Source organism: Pangasianodon hypophthalmus, chromosome 17 (assembly GCF_027358585.1).
Source record: "Pangasianodon hypophthalmus isolate fPanHyp1 chromosome 17, fPanHyp1.pri, whole genome shotgun sequence".
Taxonomy (NCBI): domain Eukaryota; kingdom Metazoa; phylum Chordata; class Actinopteri; order Siluriformes; family Pangasiidae; genus Pangasianodon; species Pangasianodon hypophthalmus.
In genome coordinates this window covers 18,326,298-18,344,721 of record NC_069726.1, presented here as the reverse complement: position 1 = coordinate 18,344,721, position 18,424 = coordinate 18,326,298, and the positions used below count along the sequence as shown (strand labels likewise).

Below are 18,424 nucleotides of genomic sequence, written 5' to 3'. Positions count from 1 at the left end.
GCTTGCCATGTTGCAGAGAAACTGCAAACATTTGTGGCTAAAAACTGTTAGAAAGCACTGACACTGATTATGTAGGTTTTCCACCATACGAGTCAGTCTTAATGAGTTGTTATTCAAATGATATGGAAATGATCGTTTCTATAGTAACAGCTAATTCAGGGACTCGTATGGTGGAAACAACAGATCATCTAAGGCTAATAATAGTAAATAAAACCACGTTATTTAACAAGAAAAAATATATAATTGCTGGTTTAGTAAAGTTTTCTGTAAGGAGATGTTTATATAACACGTAGGGAAAGGAGTCTCCAGTGTCAGTGCATTGTAACAGTGCTTCGTAGTTCTTTAGGACAGAGGACTTTTTACTTTGCGGTTTCTCAATAACATGAAAAACTCTCAAATAATCTGCTTGTCCTGGGCATCTGAGATACTGATTTGTCCGCTCTCAGGTATACATTGTGTTTGTGGATTTAGATTTAATTGAATAGGAAGGCTACTGTACTGTGTAGTATTTAGTTTTGATTTATTTATCTCTTTATGCTCTCTTTATTTAGAAATGTATAGTATAGTGTAGAACAGTGAGTATATGAACAAAAATGTTTCTAGACATGAACTTTGCTTCTTATAAAAACGTACTGAAAGAAAAGTTCACTTTCATCCTAATGAACTCACTGACCTTTCTTTTCTCGAAACACTTTCATCTAAACCCCAGAAAGGCTTTGTGTGTGAGTGCTTGCGTTCGTGCACGTCTGTCTCTTCTGTCTCTTTTCTTAACGTTCCACTTCTGCATATCTGTCTTCTCCCCGTCTCTGCGTCGCTCAGTGCTATTTGCCACCGTCATCCTTCACACGCACTTGCTTTTCCTCAGGTGTCATTAACACAAGCCTGTCAGTGCACCAACGGCACATGGGAGACGTGTGAAGAGGCTGCAGTAACAGATATCCGCTCCGTTCCTGGATTAGGAGCTTTTTTTTCCCTCCCATCGTCTCGATCGAGTGCCTTAGGCGTGAAGAGTTTAATCTCCAATGTAAATAAAAGTCAGGCAAATTAGCGTGCCGGGTCAGCTGCTGCCGGGGATCACAACCCGCCTCTGCACTGAGCAATTAGCGAGATGGCTGTCCAGCCAATTTAGCACAGAGGCTCATTTGCTATTCGCTGTTGCCTTGTTAACATTAAATGGGGGTTGGTGGATGCGGCAGGGCTTTCTGGACCTCTTACTGATCTGAGGGCACTAACCTTCTTATTGCTCAAGACACAGATTGACTGTCCAATTCAATTCAGTTTTATTTGTATAGCTTTTAACAGTGGACGTTGTCACAAAGCATCTTTACAGAAATATGTAAATTCAGGATATAAATTTTATATTTATAAATTTATCCCTAATGAGCAAGCCAGAGGTGATGGTGGCAAGGAAAAACTCCCGGAGGAAGAAACCATGAGAGGAACCAGACTCAAAAGGGAACCCATCCTCCTCTGGGTGACACCGGATAGTGCAATTGTAAAGCATTTCCCTTCTATAACTGTGCACTACATGGTCAAAAAGTGCAATTCTGTAACCAGGAAATTCATTCACGTTTTCATGTGAAGTCTATTTTGTTGAAATGATCAACTGTTCACTGATAGAGACTTGAGTGCGAAACTGTTCCTAGCAATTGCAGTCCTAAAGCTTTCATAGCAATTGAAGTCTGAAGCCATCGTACCAAATCTGTTCGTGTCAGTTGCAGTCCAAAGCCATCTTCATGATTTCTAAGTGGTACCATCCACAGTAATCTCATGTATCTTTGAGCTGTCCGTGTGGGGCCATCTTCAGCAGCAGTGAGTGGTTTCCAAGTGATGAGAACTCCAATCAGAAGTAGGGCATCAGGATGGATCAGGCAGGTCCCGAGAGCAGAAGAGGTCACTGGTATCACAGGAGTAACATGTGTAGCGAGAGAGAGAAAGAGAGAGACAGAGAGAGAGATTATTAGGTATGCTAATAGTCGCGGAATCATTAAGGACAGTGTACATAGTGCAAGCAGGGACTCCAGCAAGATTAGCTCTGACAGCATAACTAATAAGGAGAGCCAGAAAGTAACACAGACATGAGGGTGCCCTGGGACATAAAGCGGACAGCCACTCCACCGTCAAATTACTGAACTGAAAAGAACTGTCATGCAGTTAAACGTACAATATTTGCTACTTTTTTTTTTTTAAAAAAAAGAAATGCATATATACAAATAAAAACCTAATGGCACATGCACATTATCACACTTTATACCACAACGCTGCTGAATTCTGTAATCTGATTGGTCAGAAGGTGTTGATTAATTTTCCATAACAGCACCTTTGATAGTCTGCAAGACAAATCACAGGTTTATATTAATACACTTGTCCTATAGGTTATCGTTTCCATAGTAACAATTAAGAAACACATGGAATATTTGATATGGTGATATTGTGAAGCTTTCTATAAGGAGATCATTATTTAACATTTATGGAAGGAGTCTCCAGTGTCAGTGTGTCGTAAACAGTCAGTAATGTTTTCCCCCATAGGAAAGTCTTCAGGACAGAGGATCATTCTGAGCATTTTGGTTTCTCAGTAATATCATGACAAGCTGTGATTCTCTTTTGGCAAGAGAGAGAAAACAAAGAGGCTAGTGAGGGAATGACTATTTATAGCTGTTAGAAGTGTTAACAAGAATTAACTTGATTCATGGATGTTTTACAAGATGATTAAGTGTAACTATAACGTGTTGTTATAGGAAATAATCAACTTCAGGGTTGTAACTAGCACATTATTGATTATTTTCTTGTTTCACTACTCTCCATCATGTTTTATTCCTTACTTTGCACTTACTACACATGGCTTGCTTCGTTATAACTCTTTTTTTAATCAGAATGTTAAAAATATATAAAAAATATTATACTACTTCATGTCACATTTCATAGTATGACTCCTCAAAACACATTTATCTTTTGCACTTCTGTCCTTTTGTGAATCTTATTAAAAATGCTGGTTCTGATGCATATTTCCTAAATTATCCTGCATCATGTGAATAAAAGTTAGCTATATCCATCTGTCATAGAGACTAATATGAAACGCTTTCTGCATAATCAATTGTTTTCGCCTGAGAGGCTGCTTATGAATTGGTGGCCTCTGACCCAGAGACAAATTCCACTTTATTGCCAGGAAAACAATCCAGTTTATCTAACTTTGGGGAAAAAAACTGTTGCGATGTATCACTGCACTTAACTTATGTGGCAGATGTTTTAGCTAAGGGAGCCTGCTGTACACACATACAAACCATCCTTTTTATATCCAATAGTTTCATTGGTTTCTAAAGAAACTAATTAATAATTAGTTTCTATAGTTTATAAATATTTTCTAAAGAAATTATTTATAAAAGATAATACAAGGTTCGATGTGTAGCTGGAACTTGATTGGAAGAGTTTTAAAGAGTTGACAAGGTTTATTTATATCAAGTCAAGTTTTATTCAGTTATTTCATATTACATTCTTTAAATAAGGAATAAAAACTTGCGGCCATTATGCTTTAGGAAAATAATCAGTAGTGTTATGATGTGATGTGGCTGAATTATTGCCCCAAAGATGATTTTTCCTATAACAGCACTTCTCAAAGTGTTTTATTCCTTATGTTATATCACAGCAATTTGCTAGCGATTACAATTATTAATTTATTAATGAACATGTCATGCTTTTTATTCATTTATAGTTACATTTAATATCCATTTATAATTACATCTGCAAAAAGTTAGCTCCTGTTATCACTTATACAGTTATTTTTCTCTCTTGTGAAATTAACAAGGCAAAAAAAAATGTAGGTGGTCATTTTACTGAGAAATTGCAAAGCTTTCCATCCTGAAGTCTGAAAAATTTACTTTATAGCTGACTCTTACAAAGCACTGACACTGGAGCCTCGTTCTAAAAATGTTGAATAAACGTCGTCTTCTAAAACAAATGCGTGTGCTGTCACAGTAGAAATGATAATGTATTAGAACGAGCGCATTAATATAAACCTGCAATTTGCCTTGCACCCGGAACTACTGTCAGAGCCGCTGTTATAGAAAATTAATCAACACCCTCCTGACCAATCATATTTGAGAATTCTACAGTGCTGTGGTATAAATGTATTTTTTGCACTTATCACTAGATCTAAACGAAGCTCTCATGCGTGAGACAGACGTGGCACATAATGTATTTTTCTGCTGATCAAAACACGGTGAAATTTTAACATTTAAGATATTTGGAAAAAGTTAATTTAATCTACTTTTTTTCAGATTTTATTCATGTTTTAAATCACCACAGAGCTTTCAATACTGGAGGTAATTTGGAGTTAAGGCTGGATAGTTCGAGTGTTTTATCTCTCTCTCTGTCTGTCTCTTTCTCTCTATCTCTCACCACAGGTCTTGCATGCATAATGAAAATGCTTCTGACAAAATACGACAACCTCTTTGAGGTCTCCTTCCCCTACTCAATGGGCTGGCATGGTAAGAGATGTGTTCAATATGTCAGTTATGAGATAGGAGGATAAAAGGGCAGCAATGTGTCTGAAATCGTTTTCTGACTCATTCGTCCACTATTTACTATTTCCACTGTTCTTTATAGAGCAGCAGTGAAGAAGACACTGGACTGAACTGAAACACTAGAAACACGTGATCATAACATAAACAATCCAAACATTACATATCACATATTGAACCTGAAACAACAGAAATATGGAAATATTTAAACTGATTTTCTGTATGGAATACACTACTAACACATATCTGTTGGCTTTAGTGGTTGTTAAACAATGTTTTTCTAATATTTATACAGACATTGCTATGCACTGCGGAAACAATGTGTATCAGCTGTACACTGAATTTACAGTTTACTAAGCTTAATAACATGGTGCGCTATACAGGGAATATAATTTCTCCACTGAGTATTTGGACAAGAATGCAAAATGGCTGCACTCTATATACTTCCTTCCTTCCTTCCTTCATTCATATTCAGTACCCACTTTATCCTGGTCCCAGGAACATTGTGGATGAGGTGGGAATACATCCTGGGTAGGACCCCAGTCCATCACATGGCACCATTCACACACTCATTCACACTTAGGGGGATATTTTGAGTTGCCGATCTGCCTACTGGAATGTGGTTTGGACACAAGAGGAAACCTTACAGAACATCTGAAAGGAGAGGAGGGAGGAGAGCATTTGAAACTCCAAACAAACAGTAACCTAAGCTCAGAAAACTCTAGATCCATGAAGCAGCAATGCTACCCACTTCGTCAACCCTAAATAGTGCACTATATGGTAAATAATATGGCTCTCGGAATGCCACGTGTGACTAGCTGACTTGTTCAGAAGAGGATATAAAATGGATGAAGGATAAATACGTTCCTACTTACAGAGGCATGTTGAGTGGCGTTTCAATACCAGGGTCGGATATATACTGCTGCTTCTGTACCACATTTAAAATGACACTCCTGTAGGAAAAAAAAAAATCTGTCAACACTTTGCAAGCACAGATTAAGAGCTGTAATGTGTCTTCAATTGGGAATATTTTTGTCCCGATGATGCAAAACACTGCATTTAGTTCCTGCATTATTCATGAACCATATTGCTAATAGATATGTCTGTGTGTATGTGAGTGTGTGTGTGTGTGTGTGTGTGTGTGTGTGCGCATGTGAGTGAGAGAGAGAAAGAGACAGAGAGAGAGAGAGAGAGAGATGCAAGCGTCTGTCTGAACAGTCTTGTCTATTTTTCTTCATTGGGCAAGTCATTGCACTGGAAATCTCTCCACAGCATCATCTTTGGAATAGATAGCAGACTGAGCATTCTGTGGCATAGCATGACATGATACACATACAGCCAGAAGTCATTCATATTTACATGAACAAGTGTTGCGCTACGAGACCATATGGCCGTGAAGAAATAAGGCATATGCGTGTGGATAGACCTGTCATGATTCTGAAATTTTAGCCAACAGTTAACAAACTGTCAATCTTGATATTATACACTAATTAAATTGACTTTATATGAATACATAAAATTTATTAGTGAAACGCACAAATACGTTATTGAGCAATAAACTATACCTAAAAAATAGTGTTCTGTAGTAATGTAATAAATCTTCTACAATTTGTTAATATGTTAATAAGTAATCTATAATATGTATTGGTAACAGTGGCTAAGTTACAACTCCACTAAATATTAGTGCAATTATAGTTTACAATATAGTTTTTGGATTAATTTCTAGTTGTTTTCAAATGCATTTCTTGTAAGTATGCTTAAATAACAAGATGTATGATAAAACAGTTATGTAATAACTGATTATATGCATAAGCATAAAAAACAAAATTAATAAGGAAAAAGTATTTGAACACTATTTAAAAAAATTATATATTATATATATATATATATATATATATATATATATATATATATATATATATATATATATGTGTGTGTGTGTGTGTGTGTGTGTGTGTGTGTGTGTGTTACAAATAAAAAATAAATCAAATTCTAGATATAAAGGCTACAAAAATGTTCTTGTGAAACCTTCATCTGGTGTCATTATAAAAGACGTTTCCACCGGTTGCAAAGATTTCATGCCACAAGTAGCAATCATGGTGAAGGTGAAGGAGCTTCCTAAACTTCTCATGGACAACATTATTAAGCAACACTCGAGTGGAAAATTTCACAACACGCTAAGCTAATGATGAGAAAAGTAAGACAGAAACCAGCAGTCACTGAAAAAGAGTTGCAGGACGACCTGAAAGCAGCTGCAACAACAGTTACACAGACAACAGTAAGCAATACACTGCACCGCAATCATCTTCGTTCCTACACCTCACGTAAAACTCCTCTGCTAACAACGAAGCACAGAGATGTACATCTAAAAGCATTTAGACAAATCATAATTCTTTTGGAGCATAGCACATATTTAATAATTGATTGATTTATTGATTGAAGAAAATTAGAATGCAAAAAAAAAATAAAAAATCCCAAAACCTGCTATTGAGATCATTCTAGTATGAAAAAAATGTAAATAAAAAAAAAAAAAAAAAAAAAAGAGACTATGAGCATGTGATACCTAATAACTAGCTTTTAGTTTATTTATTATAGATAAAAATCAAAAATATATTTGTTGATTTAGTCAGTATTACCCAATTTATATTGAAATTGAGATAAGATTAATATTGTACATCGATAAAACTGGGTTTGAGCCTTTGCTTGTAGTCAGGACAGTACTGTTTTGGTTCTGCATCTGAGCACATAGAAATGTAAGCATAATTTTGGCTCAAAGTGGGTTTTAAAAAAATCTTTTTATGGCCAATGGCTACTAACTGCTAAGAACAATACTCCACAATGTCCTATAACTGTAAGTGTGTCTGTTTATGGCCACTGGATGGCAACTAGCTGATAAAAGGATAACACAATTTATACCATGATTGCGACCATGCGACTCTATGAAATTAGAGCCCACTGTGTGTTATATCTTCATTTCTCATTATATTTGAATGTTATAGACATTCTATTCTGAAGTGACCTTGAAAATGATACTCTCCTTGAGAATAATACAGATATCAATGTTCAGGATAAAGTTTTCTGTGCAGGCATTTCTGATTCTCCGTCTGACGTGCCTGTTGCGAACATCACTCTTTTGCCAGCAGACAGGATAAATGATAGCAGTATGTGATTGACACTTTGCACCAGAGCCACGCTTTCAGGAAGCCTGTTGTAGCAGGGCTGCCACAGTGGGGTGAGGAGAGAAGGGCGATTTAATCTGCTATCTTGTTACCTCCTCACTCGGCTGGCCACGGCACAATCAGTCCTTCTACTCGGAGCGTGAATGGCAGCTTACACGTCAAGCTGTAGATCTGACAGCTGTCACCTGCTAAGCCTGAGATTTTCACTCAAGAAGGAAAGGTGAGGGGCAACATTTTGCTCCTGAAATTCCTGTCTTCCGCTTTAAGCCAATACCATAGCAGACGTTCTTTAACAGCACGCATCCAGTTTAATATTTGGGATTTGAACCCATTCTTTTATTCTTTCTCCAGCACTTCACTAGTATTTCGACGTGCCACTGTTTCTTGTCTGTTATGCTTCACTGTCTTTGATGTTCATTAGTCTTTGTTGGTGTAATCGGCCGCACACCTACTGGATTGATTACATCTCTGACATGCCTGGCTGTTGCTTTACGCAGCATGCGCCGATGCTCACAGCATCCATCATGCCAATGATTCATGCTGCTTTATTTGTTGTGTGTACAAGGTAGCGAGGCTGATTCAAGAATGCATCGCCTCACTCGTATAACTACCCAGGTGTGATTTAAAAGTTAAAAAATCCAGGTAAAAAGAAGAAGCCATCTTCTGAAAATCCCACAGTTTATTAGGTTGTCTAGCTCAGAAAAGTAAGTCATATTAGTGCACATGTACAGCAGAGTCCTTGAGAATGACCACTGGTTTAACAAGGCAGAAAAGTGTCTCTGTGGAGTACTGGTGAACATATCATTTTATAAAAATGCATGAATAATTTTAAAGGCCTTTTAAACGTAATTAAATGAACCATATAAGGGCTGTATAAAATTGATCCATGCATGGTAAAATTATCATAAAAATGCTGAATTTTATACTGCCTCTTTGACTTTGCTCAAATGACCACATGAAAAGTGAGAATGTTTTAAGTTATTACCAAATTCTGTAAGGCCTTAAAAGGCTTGTATAAAAACACTATTATAGAATTATAATTGTTAGCATAGCATCGAGCTGCTTAGAATTACTTTGGTCAACCACACAACAAGAATTTAGCTTCCATTCTGTGCTAGTGGCCCTGTGAGGATCGGGTTAGCATCAAAACACTGAGCACGTTGAGATGCTTGACAATAGCCTGCTCACAGCTAAAACTATACTCGAAAATAGTCTGCTAACATCTAAAAACTATACTCAACAATAGCCTGCTAAATTCTAAAAACTGTACTCGATAATAGTCTGCTAACATCTAAAAACTATACTCGATAATAGTCTGCTAACATCTAAAACTATACTCAACAATAGTCTGCTAACATCTGAAAACTATACTCAACACTAGCCTGCTAACATCTAAAAACGACAGCACCCCTCTAACTGCTAAAAACAATACTCAGCAGTAGCCTGCTAACATCTAAAAACTGTACTGGACAATAGTCTGCTAATATCTAAAACTATACTCAGCAATGGACTGCTAAAAGCTAAAAACAATACTCAGCAATAACCTACTAACAACTAAAACAATACTTAATAGCCTGCTAACTGCTTAAAACTATACTGAACAATAATAATTAGAACAATACACAACCTATTTTTTTTAGCTAATTGCTAAAAGCAGAAATCAGAAGCCTGCTTACTGCTAAAAACAGAACTCAATAGCTTGCTAACAGATAAAAACACTGAATCTCATGAGCTAAATTAGTAAGTTATTGGTTCAGTGTCATACTGAAACTGTGAAGAAAAAAAATCAAGTGAAACATGGTGAGATTCAGGATGTATTTTGAAACCAGGTGTGTTCTAATGCTGTGGCACTAATGACTGAATGGCAGAAAAAAAGTGTTTCTGTGGAGAACTGAAGAAGATATTTTATGAAAAGGCACAGATTTTAAAGGCCTCTTAAACTTAATTAAATGAGCCGTATGAGGGCTTTGTAAAATGTTTCATGCTAACACAGAGCCGCCCACCTTAGCAAATAAAGTCAGCTATAACAAAAAATAGAGGGAAACTGGATTCAAGACTTGTATCAGTGTATGATTCCCTGTTTTACCTCAATGAACAAATGCATTTTTGATTAAAATATAATTTCCATTATTAGATATTGCCAGATTGGTCCTTGTTCATACAGATTACACAGAAATGTCATCATTTCCCCTCATCATGACTCAATGGAACATAATAAACGTCTCAAATTCACAACGATGCAAGGGAGCTATAACTCTGAGAGCTGCTTTGGTGCCCAGCAGGGGGAGGAATTATTGAATAATGCTACCTGCTATTTTTGCTTACAGAGATCATAACAAGGATTTAATTTATGCCCACGTCAGGCCTAAGTGCCACAGACGGTCTTTAGCACAGCAGGAGCTGCTCCGTTTCCAGGACAAATCTCTGTTATTCATTTATGATGGAAGACAATAACTGGATTGCACTTAAGAAAGACATAGTTTACACAAATTTTTGCACGTGGTTTCACATAAAGTGTGTTCATTCATTCATTCATTCATTCATTCATTCATTCATGCTATTTATGTGCAAAACCCAGTGACATTTCTTGACCCAGAAATTGAAGTCAATGAAGCGTTTCCACCTTAAAAACATCTGACAGTTCGGGCAGCAGTCAGATTTCATATGACTTCTCACACACTAAATCAAATGGGAAGCCCGTTTTAACCTGTGTTTTATAGCTTTACTAAATAGCCTCTCTCCGGCTGTCAGAGCGGATAGTTTTTACTCTGCTCTCGCAGATATTAGTATGTGTTCCATGTGGGGAGCAATTTATCAAAATGACACATCTGGTGACACTTCATGCTCGCAGACGATCTGCTCAGTAGGTCACGTTTGTTCACGACTATTGCATTCAATAGACAGGGTAAAGAATGTGTTTCAGGGTGGTCGGTTTTTTTGTGCGGACGTTAAGAAAGCTAGCACCTTCTCAAAGACTCAGCCACATTCATCATTTACACCTAATGGGGCTATAAAATGTCTCCTACCAAGCAGGAACTTTAGTGTGCACCAGTGACCAGCAGAATATTAAAGGCCCTTGAATGTGTGCTCATGCTTGATGTGACTATTAGCGCTTTGGAAATATGGCCCAAAGTTCCCTTGAATCATACTTTTTTTTTTTTTTTTTTTGGGTACCTTTCCTTCTTCATAAGGCTGACAAGCATGTATTTGATAGGAGCCAACAAATCTAAACTCAGCACACAAGTTTCCCAGGCTTGTATCTTCTCATACTTAATGTTGTATGTTTCGCTGTTTTTGTGTTTTATGTGAAGCCAGGAAATAACACAATTTGTCCCTCACTAAAGTGTGTGTGTGTGTGTGTGTTTTTTTTAGTCACCTCTATAAACTTTCGACCATGTTGAAAAGAGCACTTCATCAGCTCGATGGCTTGTGTTTTATATTTTAATTCCTGCACCTTTCCAGCCATCTGTTTTCCTAATAGGACATGGTGAGACTTGACAGGAGCATGAGAGAATATTTTATGGAGGAAATTGAAGAACAAATGCGGCCTTGCTTCAGTAGGAGCTGAACTTTCTGAGCTCGGTGTGTCACTCTGCTGGCCATTGTTCTTTCCTCCTGCTTTATAGTACTGCCATCCAGTATCAGCAACATGTACAGCATCAGCACTGATAACGCCTCAGTAAAAATCTTTTCTGTGCTACACAGGGATGGACAAATCATAACAAATCCATTAGCTATTCTGTAGCACGAATGAAAGCACCAGTGTGCACCTGTTTTGGATGCCCAGAAGCCTAAATAACTAGGCTTAAAAATGGTAGGTAGCCAGTTTTCTTTAATGTAATAAAGCGTGGTGAGATTTAAAACACTGATGCTTGCCTACAAAGCCGTAAATGGACCAGCACCCACTTATCTCAAAGCACTTATCACGGCCTGCACTGCACCTCAGTCTCTCCGATCTAGCACTGCTCGACTGGTCCCACCATTTCTCAGGGTACAAGGAAGGCATGCATCAAGGCTCTTTTCTGTTCTGGCACCTAGGTGGTAGAATGAACTTCCCCTAGATATCCGAACAGCTGAGTCACTGGCAGTCTTCAAACGACGTCTAGAGACCTACCTCTTCCTGAAGTACTTAATTTAGCGAAAATTGTCTTGCTATATTGCCTCCCCAACAGAGTTAATGGTACTCTTAGTCCATGACCTAGTGAACCAGTATCAGGATGTATTTATTGACAGAGACTTCAAAGCACTTCTGTAAGTCGCTCTGGATAAGGGTGTCTGCCAAATACCATAAATGTGAATGTAAATGTAAAATATAAATGTAATTAGCTAGTTAAGAGCTTTAATACAGATCAAAGATCCTTTTCTGAGAAAGTGTGTAAGGCAGCACATTGCGTTTGCACTCTTGTGTGATGCGAAAAGAAAACACAACAGCTCCTAGCCAAATGACTTTCTTACTTTTTTACTTTTCTCTTCACATCACACATAAAAGATATTATTCAAGTCAGCTAGCAACTTTATTTTCTCTCGATATGTTTAACAGTATAGCGGTATTAACAGTGCTAGCAGAGGAGTTTACACTGCTTTTAATTTTGCACGGTTTAGTTTGTGTTTTCACTTACATGTGTTCATGATTCTGTAAAAGTGGTATGTCTCCTGTTTGAAGCACAATTTGTTTAAGTAAGCATTCCAAATAAAGATTTCTTTGTGAAAATCAGTAACAATTAAGATTTTTTAATTCAATTCAATTCAACTTTATTATCATCAGACATTTACAGGGGTGTACAGTATAATGAAATGTAATTTAGCTAGCCTCAGGTGTAAACATATAACACGTTAGTGCAAAATGACACAAGACATAGGACATTATGTGCGTAGCATACACACGGTAACACAGTAACAGAACTTCCTCTGGTTGAAAGAGATTCTGGTTGTTGTTGTTGGTCTTTTGGCTGCTGCATTAGGGGTTGCCACAGTGGATCACTGATCCGCATATCTGACTTGGCACAGTTTTAATGCCGGATTCCCTTCTTGACACAACCTTCCCCAATTTTATCTGGGCTTGGGACCAGCACTGGGAGTGCACTGTCATGTGCGGGGTTGGTTCCCTGGCTGGGAATCAAACCCGGGCCACGGTGGTGAGAGCGCCATGGCCTAACCACTAGTCCTTCAGGGACCCTAAAGAAATTCTGGTGACCATTACAAATAACTGTCCTGAGCTACACACTCAGTTCGCAAATTGTAGTCTACATATCTTTTCAAAGACTTTGATAATGGTATGACCATGCAGAAATAATTATCTGTATCTTAAGACGTTGCTCTAGTCTCTTCTTCTTTCATTTTTGTTTTGTTTTGCTGCAGTGTGTTGCTATAGCCGCAGTGTGTTTTAATCTGTTTTAGTTGCTGTCATGGTGCATAGGCCCGAAACTTGAAAACAGCAAGTGCATTTAAGATCATTATGAATTCACTTGGCTGTGATGTCTGCAAAGCTGTAATTACAGCTGCGGCAATGGAAATTTATAAACCATTATTTAATAACGAGTACAAGCATGCTTTCTTTGTTCATGAATATTAAAAAATGCAGAGTCAGAATTAGTCAGATAACTACTTTTTAAAATCAGCACTGAATGTTAACAAGGATCTCTTAAATACATGATCGAATCATTTATTTATCACTTGACTGTTCAGTTTAATATTTTGTCAGTAAAACTCTTTATTTTTGCTCTTAACCCAAAATGGATTAATTGATGCCACTTTTATAATCTCCAGCTGAGAGATTCATTTAATGAACCTGAATTTACAGACACTGCTAGTAAACATGTGTCTATAGCACTTACTAATATGGTTATCTGTAATGTTTTTTAACAGTCTACATTCAGAATTTGTGTGTGTAAAAGCTTGTTCATATCTTCTTAGATGATGAAAACAGTCTGTTACTGGATCTATAATTAATATACAGTTTGGTCTGTTTCTACCTAAAGGGGAAAAATACAGGATGGGGTAATGAATTAGTTTGCAGCCACAAAAATGAATTAGCTTGCAGCCACAGTGCAATTTATTACATCCTGAAAGCGATTTCTGGGACAGCGTTTGCGTGTGCTAATTAACACAACTGATTGGATGTTAAATGTATAATAGCCATTTCTGTCAGTTAATGACACATTTATACAGTTTACTAAGGCTTATCAAAATGTTGACTTTATATTACTGTGTGAAAGTTCCATATTAGATATTCAGTTAGATAATACACTATATGGCTAAATGTGTATGTGGACGCCTGACTCCCATATGTGGGCCTTCCCCAAACACAATTGTATAGGATGTCTTTGTATGCTGTAGCATTACAGTTTTCCTTCACTGGCGCTAAGAGGCCCAAACATGTTCGGACATGACAATGTTCCTGTGCACAAAGTGAGCCCCATGACATGGTTTGCTAAGGTTGGTGTAGAAAACTTGAGTGGCCTGCACAGAGCCCTGACCTCAACCCCACTGAACACCTTCGGGGATGAACTGGAATGCCGATTGTGCGCCAGACCTCCTCTCCCAAAATCAGTGCCTGACCTCACTAATGCTCTTGTGGCTGAATGATCACAAATCTCCACAGCCACGCTCCAAAATATACTAGAAAGCCTTCCCAGAAGAGTGGAGACTATTACACATACTTTTGGCCACACAGTGTGTATCTAAGGAATAAAAGACTTTAAGGCATGCTGTTGTAAGAAAATTTTCTAATAACAGCATGTTTTCATCCTCTACAGCAATTTGCCAATGATTACAGTTTCTTATTTATTTATTTATTTATTTATTTATTAACAAATGACATGTCATTCATTTTATACCACTTATAGTTACATTAAATATTGTGGGTCATCTTCACCACCATCTTCTTTTTTTCCTCCTTTTTGAAGTTAATAATACAAAAAACGCAGCTTGTCGTGTTAGTGAGAAACCTCAAAACCTCTGATTTTTACAAAGCGCTGGCACTGGAGACTCCTTCCATAAATGTTAAACATATCCAAACTTCACCATGTCAACTATACATTCTTATTTGTTAAATAGCAAGCATGTGTTCTAATTTGTTATTATTAGGTTTAGAGACACAACCCTGTGAATTAGCCCTTGCTATATAAACAGTAACATATTAGCATGAGTGAGCATGAGTTATTATTAGCTTTAATAACTTACAGCACAAACACAGTTTATCGATTGCACACCCAAATTAGAACCTGTTGTATGAGATCTTAGTAAATCATGTAAAGAATGTAACATTGAAAAGTCCATCACCATTTGATGTTTTCCGGCTCTGTCACACTTAGTGTATTAATGCTGGTTATTAAGCTGTGTGTGGAATGAGGTGGAGTAATTTTCAAGAATTATGTGGTGATATCAACTGTCCACAAAGTTCAACACAAGGACCAAGAATATAATCTCAGGGAACACTTGTCTCTCTCCCCAACCTTCAGCCCCGAAATGAATGGAGGACTTTTTTTTTTTTTTTCAGTAAAATGATTTCATGCTTTTCACATCTCTCATATCCACTTCAATTGTTCTCCTCAATGTCAAGTATTCTCTTGTTTCTCTCTATCTGTCTCTCACATACTTGAATGGTTATTAAAGATTATTTGGGGTGATTGTTCCTGCGAGATCAGCCATCTAGCTCCTATTGCCTTTATTCACCCATTGAATAATTGCATGAAGCAGTCATTTGTCAAATCCTACTCATGGTCGTTTACAAAAGGAGAGGCTTTCTGTGTAGTTTTTCAATTAATGTAATGGCTGCAATCGAGTCATTGATATGAGCAGAGTCAATCCATTAAATATCTCGAAAGAAAATCAATAAAAGTGTTCAAAGCGTGGATTTTTACAGTGTCCATTTTGGCAACTGTGATGATTTATCATGAAGGTCAGGAAGGATTAGAGGCATGTAGTACAAGCAGTTCCAATGCTCGAGTTTTTTTTTTTTTTTACAGTCAGTCGTGAGTAGGGCTGAATGGTAAAAATCTAATGATGATATTTCTGACCAATAGTGATAGACCAATAGAGATTTTATTTGCAATTATACTCTATAAAATAATATACAGGGCCGGAATTGTATTATATACTATATCTAACTTGCATAATTACAAACATATCTTTGATCTGCATAAAAAGAATCAAATGGAATGATAGAGTAGCTAGTAACACTGGTTTATTGTGTACTCGTACACACCCAGTTAGATACATCAGACCACATCATACTCCAATCTAAGCATAAAAGAAGTCAAACTACATTGTGATAGGCAAGAGCTGGCAACCAATCATGAGAGAGTAAGTGTAAGTGAGAATGAAACAAACAGTGAGAGAGTGAAAGAGTCAAATATTATACTAGAAAAGGAAGAACAGATTCAGGACTGATGGAGAGTTAGCATTTTTTTTCTTTCTGAACAGAGAAGGCTTTTATTTGTTCTCTAAGATGGTAGTGATTAAAAAAAAAAAAAAGTTTTTTAACTGCTACTACTTGCTGTATGTAGTTGACTCATGTGTCTATTACTTCCCAAATGGCAAAATCAGAACAGGGCAATCCCATAGGCTAAATAAAAGGGATATTACAATAACACCTTTAGGTATAAAGCCACTTTATAGTCACATATGCCACAATATTATGCAATGTTAATTTTTCTAGAAAGAAATGAATGGACTCTTGTCAGTTCCAAATATATATATATATAATTGTAAATGATGCAGTAATGCTCTCTCTATATTCAAAACACTAACTCATATAAACAATGCAAAGAACATATGATCACGTATACCACAAACGTCTGGGGTCCTGCAGAATCTTGCTCGTCCTGCTTTTTTTTTTTTCTGGATGACAGAGTTTTGTCTCAGAGGATGTGTAAACATGTTATTATGGACATCACCATGTGAAATCGGCACTGTCTCCTTGTGTTCGCTGTAGTTGTGTCAAATACCCAGCAGCCTCTGATTGGTTGATCTCATCTACAAGTGGTTCTTGTTATTGGGCTATTGAGCACCCCAGATGCCCTTTTTACACCTGTTCAGATGGCATTGTTAATAATGAATCTTAGGATTAAAATGGCAGCTGTTTTTCACTTTTTCAAATCTTGATTATAATATAAATCCTCTATGTGTTTAGTACTGTGCTGTCATGAACAAGGTGTTTGGTGAAATGAGTCATATATAAAATATATCGTACTCCAGGGGAACTAAGAATCTTTCTTGAGGATTTCCACATCCTCCTCAGCTTTGTGTAACCTGCTACACATGAACTTTACGCGTCAGTACATGATCAAAATCTCCCCTCTATTATAATTTCATAAACCCGTTATTACAAAAACAATATTAAAATGTAAATGGATGCCAGGTGCTGTACTAGCCATGTTTGTACAAAGCTGTAAAATTGATTGATTTAAGTCATGCCAGTTAGCTTTTTTTAATATGTTTATATTTTAGAGTACATTGCATGTAAATTATGTAACGGTATCTCAGTTGAATCATGGAAGTCATTTCCCATAACCCATTTTCCATTTGCGCAAACAAACCAGTTGTACAGTGTACAGCCTTTGATACATACTGCCCTCTCCTCTGTTCTGCCCTTTCCTCACAGCAAATTCCAAACAATGTTCAAATAATAACTCTTACAAAGCCCTTATTTTTGTGATTACAATACTAAGTAAGGAATAAACCATGACAGGGCATGCTGTTATAGGTAAATAATCATGGTGTGATGCTAGTCAATGTTAAACATGTTGAGTTACTTACATGTTGCAATTTGCCAATGATTACAATTCTTTATTTATGAAAGAATATCATACTTTTTGAGTTTATAGTTACATTTAGTGTTGTGAAACATCAATGAAACAAGTTAGGTCCTGGTATCACTTAGGCTAGAGCAGCTATAAACAGTTGTTCCCTCACCAGCCTCTCTTTCTTTGTCTTGAAGTTAATAAGACAAAAATAATGCAGCTTGTCACATTACAGGGAAAGCACAAAGCCCTGAGGACTTTCCCATGGTGGAAAACTGTCAACACTGACACTGACACTCTTTCCATAAAAGTTAAAGTTTCCTAACAGAAAGCTTAATTATTAACTTAATATTAACACCATTAACTATTATTTGATTTTCTTTGCTAATTAAAACACATTTTAGTCCATTTGTTATTAGGTTTAGATTTTCTCAAGCATCTGCCTTACAGTTCCCTGTGAGTTAGCTGTTACTATAGAAATCAATATTAATATAAACCCGTGATTTTAATTACAGAAGGCACTACTGTTAGAGCTGCTTTTATAGTGTTATGACACTAAATAATCCATGATAGTGGCATTGATTGGTGCGATTAAAGAAAAAAAAACCTTAAAGTGTTTTCCTATGAATTATTACTCTTAGTAGAGCCTCTTAGAACCTTGAAACTAAGAACTAAGAACCCTCACTTACTCAATGATTGAAGAAGTTTTGATGGTCTGTGCCTAATGATGCATCAGCTGATTCACAACTGAGTTGTTCTTTCTGAGTTATATTTATTAGTTGAGTGATGTAGTCTGTTAATATTGAAGTAGGTTGATGTTGTACATCCACATCTGCCAAACTGGAATATAAGAAACAGGTTAGAATTATTATTATTATTATTTTTTTTTCCTGAAAATACCCTTTGATGTGCAGCTCCACCCACAGGAGCACAGACACATGCATTTCTGTCTAGGAAAATAGCAACTGTGAGAAAACAGGGAAAA

The 18,424-nt window shown here is 36.8% G+C and overlaps 1 protein-coding gene across 4 annotated transcripts in view; it reads left to right on the top strand.

Annotated features, from left to right (window-relative positions):
• Window positions 1-18,424, top strand: part of galt (galactose-1-phosphate uridylyltransferase) — a 93,266-nt gene that overhangs the window by 59,080 nt on the left and 15,762 nt on the right. For 3 of the 4 annotated variants that reach the window (XM_034312310.2, XM_034312309.2, XM_026942479.3), the window contains exon 9: window positions 4,401-4,484. The exons of the other annotated variant lie outside the window; for it this stretch is intronic. In XM_034312310.2, coding sequence (XP_034168201.2) covers window positions 4,401-4,484 — 84 coding nt within the window. The remainder of the gene's footprint in view (window positions 1-4,400; window positions 4,485-18,424) is intronic. 4 annotated transcript variants of the gene reach the window in all.